General features: G+C 43.0%; 1 protein-coding gene across 1 annotated transcript; it reads right to left on the bottom strand.

Moving 5' to 3' along the window:
- Positions 1-3,916: 3,916 nt before the first annotated feature.
- N7482_000005 (uncharacterized protein) lies at positions 3,917-5,479 on the bottom strand (the record flags this gene model as incomplete). The annotated part of the gene is made up of 4 exons (XM_056682130.1): positions 3,917-3,957; positions 4,013-4,388; positions 4,447-4,527; positions 4,595-5,479. 4 exons carry the CDS (start codon positions 5,477-5,479, stop codon positions 3,917-3,919), a joined length of 1,383 nt encoding a protein of 460 aa, XP_056545736.1.
- Between the last annotated feature and the right edge of the window lie 521 nt (positions 5,480-6,000).

The following is a 6,000-nucleotide window of genomic DNA, read 5'->3' as shown; positions in this document are numbered from 1 at the left end:
TTATCGATACTCTATCTTAGAATATTAGCCTTAATAAAGAGGAAAATAGTTAGCTAATTATATATAGTAAAAAGCTCGTAAAAAAAGTAATAGTTATAGAATAAGATATACTACCTAGGTAAGATAGGCTATATATAGATTAGGCGAAATTAGCCGCTTACTAAAAAAATATATTAAAATATATAGAGTAGTAACTTATTACTAAGAATAGGCTTATTTATTAAGTACCTAGGTTTCTTATATTTTTATATATAATACTAGCTTATAGAGAAACTTAGGCTTTATAATAGCCGAGTATTAGCTATATAGATAGAAATATATCTATACAGCTAGAGGATAGCTATTCAATAGGTAATCCCCTTAATTTTCTATCATTATTAATCTGATTAATTATGTCTCATCCTATTAGATAACTTTTATACTAGCCTATATAGAATCAGCCTATTCTATCAGGAAGTACTAGGGTTTATAGTAGCGTTTAATAAGTCTGCGTCTCTCCGTTTAACTGCCTTTTTCTACCGCTTACTATATTTAGCTAACCGCCCCTAACCACGCTACGATACGCTTAGTATAATATATCTCTCTTATTATTATATATAATTTAAAGCTATCTAAACGCTAATAATACCTCCTCTTCATATAGGGTAGTAATATAATACGCCTAATAGCTACCTAAACGTTACTATACAACGATCTAGCTACTAGCTTACCCCTTATAAGCGTATTAAGATTGTTAAGCTAAAATCGATCGGTTAAATATATAAAGAGATCTAGGAGCGTTATCTTTACCTTCCGATTACTATAATAAAATCGATAGTATATAGATCTAGCTAGAGAGGGCCTACCTAAGAGTTACTCTCTCGATCTAGCGTACCGAAGAAGCTTAATTAAGAGGATAAAGCTAAGCTTCTCGAAGCTATTAATAAGAACCTACGAGTCAAATACGATAACCTTCTCGTAATAGTCGATTATAAGGTTAAACGATAAACGATTTAGAGACTCTTTTATGAGGAGAATCTACGAAAATAGCTTATACTTCGACGACCGGAGCTTACCGAAACCTACGCCTAGTTACGTCTCGAATAGGCCGAACGAGTATAAGGCTATACCGAGGATTAATAGAAGAAGATCTTTTAGACCGACGAATCGACTATTAAGAGAGATAAAAGAGCGTATTACGAGTATACTTTTACCTAACTAGCCGACTAAATTACAATATAAGATATCGAGCTAATATCTATATATAAAGGTATTAAATAGATATTTTAGGCTGCTTTCTCGAGGGCTAGTCGGCGATTAGGGCTTATACTACTCTTCGGAGACCTAGATTTACCTTAAAGGGGTATTAATCGATAGGTTATCCTTAAATTATACTAATATATACTTCTAACGTTAATTAATAGTATCGAGGGTACTATTTTTTAATAAGATAACGCCTCTATTTATACTATATACGTCGTAAGAGACTAGCTTAAAGAATAAGCGTTTAAAGTTATAGCCTAGCTACCTTATTCGCTAGACCTTAACCTAATTAAGAACTTTTAGGCGTTTCTTAAGGCTAAAATCTATAAGATATATCTAGAGATTAAACGTATACCTAATAACGACGAAACCTTAACGATTTTGATCGCTACTACGTAAGAGGCTTAGTTAGAGATAGATATTTATATACTAGATACTTTAGCTATAACGATGCCTAACCGTATAAAGCAGGTAATTGATAATAGTGGATAGTATACTAGTTATTAACTAACTAGTTATAGAATGCGAGGTTTTAGTATGGCAGAAAGGGTAGCAGAAAATTATATAATCAAACGGAGAGACGCAAACTTATCGAACGCCACTGTAGATATACCACTGTATAGTACAGTAGTAACGGAGAAACAAGCCACTATACTGTCATGAGGTGTCATCTGTTTCAGATAAGTCTGCAGATACTGTACAGCAAATCCAAGCACGGAAGTGCAGACTTCTCAATTCCCTCGTATGGACGCGTAAGCGTTATTGATTGCACCTCTTTTATCGCCTTATTACCATTTATAAGAGCCGCCAATTAGAATCAGCACCTCAGAGTGCCTGAACAAACTGTGATCGAGGCGGAAAGAGGCACCATAACTTCAAGGTATCCAGCTGCGGGTCAAGAGTCTCATTCACTACAGCGTATACGAATGATTGACTTGGGTTCGTCTGTGCCAGCTTTGCGGGATATTCGCGGCGGAGACTACCACAATCAGAGTGGATCATAGAGGGGATCCCGATCCCACCGGTCCGAAAGTTCAAGGCGAACAATTTCAGTTCGGCGAAGGAATCACGAAGTTCAACCGTTCCTGGCCCCTATCAAAAATTACCATTTTAATTTTTGGAAGTGGCCAGTTCGGACCAGTTGGGGCTAGGATCGCCCGGGGCGGAACAACGCCAAGCGGGCCTTGCCCTAACAAGATATCACCCGAGACCGACAGTGAGCTAGAAATGGCTGGTCCTGTAACTTAATCGACTCTGGTGGAGGATGTGGGTATGGTCACGATATATACTCAGGGCTGTTGACGGGAAGAAGCAATAGTTCAAATTTTTGGTTTCTGTGTTAAGGCGGGGTTTTCTTCAGTTTGCAAGGTTCCATTTCACCCGAACCTGTGCTGTCTCAGGTGGAGCAACAGGGGATCTTGATTCTACAGTACAATAGCAGTCCACACATGCGAGCACAACACGGACTGTGTTTATTCGACGACGGCAGAAACACGGGTTTCGGTTGTCCTGGTATTGCTGTTGACCGCGACACACTTGGCTGTCCAACCTGGGACGCTGTGCAGAGCGTCAAACAATTGTTCGAAACTTGGTAGGACCAGAATTGAGGTTTGTCAGCATCATCATCCTTACCTACTGATAGAGAAACAGCTTGGGCTTGCCTGTTGTCAAAAAAAGCTGAAACCGTATGAAAAACACAGTCCAGTTCCATTAATTTTTGTCGCACGTTGGACCACCTGTTTCCCGCTATCACTGCCTACTGTATATGGGCGCTGGAGATTCCTCGAGTCGCAATCTTGCCCTAAATCTGGAAATCTGGCACTTTGATGATTACCCTGATCATTTAATCAATATTTGCGATAATATCTTGGAGTTCAATGGCGGGAGTTGGGAATTTCGGGTTTGCGATGGATAACTAGTCATTTTATGGACAAGGTATTACATAATCTGAGATGCGTGTTGAAAACATATGGAACGTCACTGTATCCATACCTGTCGACTGAGATCAAGTGCGGCAACTTTCCCATAGAAGTGCGATTGTTAATTCGGGGACAGCCTGAAAAAAAACTCTCGAATTGCTGATGCTCGGTTGTTGAAGCACCAAGATTTTAGCCGTCCGTGGGTTACCTAGAAAACGTACAGTTTTGAAAAAGCATAATCAAAGATGGCAAATTATTTAAGAATTAGAATTTACCTCTAGCCATCTCTATTGTAGCTTTCCTGGTGTTTCATCAACCAGTGTCTTAGTGGTACGCTGTGCGGAATTAATTTGACCCTTGCGGGGCTGTAGGAAATTCGCCCGGGTGTGCGCAGGTCATCTGATGAGACAAGCGTTAGCAAGCCCGGGTCGACCTTGCGATTGCGGTAGTTATACTTTTGTTATACTCCTCGTGCTAGCTAACCCAAGAACTTTTCCCACGTTTGGGAAAGATCTCTTATCAAGCGGAAACCATTACCCTGGGGCTTCAAAAGAATGACTGACGGACTATTGTGGCTGGACTCACTGGACGCCCTTTATGAAGCCGGGTCCGAACTCTATTTATTTTGTAACCATATTTCCCTTTATCCACTTGCATGCTGATTTCTCTCGAACAAATGACAAAGCTACCATCATACGAGATTCCACCTCGCAGGCCAATCGACGACCCTTACCAGAAACACCAGCTTGTCTTGCTTAGGAGGAATTCGAGTTGTCGGCACAGGAGAATGTCCAACCTATAGCACAGATTAATGAATGGTTGAAGTCTTGCCCTAAAGCTCCGATACATACCGATAGTTCCATCAGCGTAGGCGGCCATGATCTGGATGATGACGCCGTAGGTTGTACCAACAAGGATGAATATACCAAGGAGGACCATTCCGATATGGAGAAGGAACTTGACTTTCTGCATAAGAGATCCCTTCAAGTAGTGGGCATGGTCGTGTAGCCAAAGCAATCCAGGGATGGATATGGCGAGTGGAGCAAAGGATAACGATCCAACCAATGCAATCAGATAATTGAAAATGGGAATAGCTTCAGCGAGACTGAAATAGAGGGCGCCTAACGCAATTGTACAAGCAAGCCAAGTCCCCCAATGGACAGCAGAGTTTGCCTGCAAGTGACGGGACTTGCCAAGTATCCTGACAAAGAGGTATTTTGCCCCAACCTAGAGGCTAGCTTTAGTTGAAAGGTCCATATGAAAAGGGCATAAAAAAGTTTCATACATGAAGGTAGAGCGTGGCGCTCACAATCAGACCTACTAGCGCAACGCCGTAGGATACCATCTTGATTGTTTGGCCGGCACTCTATGGAAGAAGCCGGTTAGTTCAGAATGGAAGTTAGATTGGCTCCAGGGTAAGTGAATATACATACTCCCAATGACGGACTAGCGACCCATTGTCCGCACCAACGGTAAACAACCAAGCTGAAGGCAAGATATGATGCCGTGGCCAGCACCATGCACGGATACAGGGCTTTCTTGTAGTCTTTTGGGTTCCGCATCTCTGAGATGACAGGAAGAAAGGCACTCGTGTCGGCGGAGGAGACGAAGATGGTGCTAGAGGCAACCATACCAGCTGTGAAACCCGGATTGTTGATATTGACATATCCAAGATCGTAGGGGCCCGTCTGGGGAGCGGCAGCGGGTCGATCTCGTCTGGTGACACCAATGACCACAATCAGCACAGCAGCATAAATAGAGATAAACCCTGCGTATGTGAGCCAGCCTACATGAGTAAGTTTGCGGATTGAAGCCGTCGCAATCACTACTACCATGGCTAGAAATGACCACCAGACCGTACACGCGGCATGGTGCGATAGGGCGTTCAAGGCAGTGGATACCCCAACTATCCCACTACCTGTGACAAGAACGTAGCCAACAATGAACAAAAAGCCAGTAATTTCTTTGCCAGTAACTCCACCTGCTACCTCGGCCATGTCCGCAATGGAGTGACAGTGAGGACGACGCAGGCGAAAGTTGCCCAGAATCACAAAGGCATATGTATTGAACGCGCCCCAGGCTACGATGCTAATCGCACCACCTACAGCACCGAGCGAGAGGAGTGCCGAAGGAAGCGACAGCACACCAGTAGCGAATAGAACTTTCACGAACAGAACGCATGCTTTGAACCGACCCACATCGCGAAAACTGACACCGTCCGCGGTTTTCTTGAAGACTTCAAATTCTTCGGCAGAGTCAGAGATGTTTGCGTGCTCTGCGTCCGTAGAAGTCAGGGGACCCTGGTCCTTGACTGGCATTGTAGAATGGTCTGAGGATTTCGGAATCCTCGTCGTACTGAGCCTGAACCAGGAAGGAAAGATAATTAGCATCTTTCTATTTGTCACGTGGATCGACTGGGGTGCATGTGCACGCTTGTTTATAAATTGTTTGAGACAGTACCATTTCCAGGGGTTTTTCAATTTTTATTTCTATTGTTTTTGTCCTTCACTTTTTTCATTGTTTCTTAGATTTTGGTTCCCGAATTACCTACTACGATACTTGGTGGCCCTCTTGCTTCGGCCCAACACCGCTTCCCGCTGGGGTCCACCAAAAGCCCACATTGCTCCTAATGTGGAACTCTTGGGTGTGTTCCCCGAGCCGTGGTATATGGCCCATGGGCTGGGCCGTAGAGTACGCACTGGTATGGACCTAAAAGTTAATAAACTCTACACTATTCGAGCCCACACCCTGTGATGACCGATTGGCATTTCCCACTCCCACCACATGAATATGAGCAGGACATGGGCCCTCGAGGTCCTCTGTGTTGTCTGATCTTACT

The sequence above is a fragment of the Penicillium canariense genome (assembly GCF_028826845.1).
Source record: "Penicillium canariense strain IBT 26290 chromosome Unknown utg000001l_segment0_segment0, whole genome shotgun sequence".
Taxonomy (NCBI): Eukaryota; Fungi; Ascomycota; class Eurotiomycetes; order Eurotiales; family Aspergillaceae; genus Penicillium; species Penicillium canariense.
This window is presented reverse-complemented; position numbering and strand designations above follow the sequence as displayed.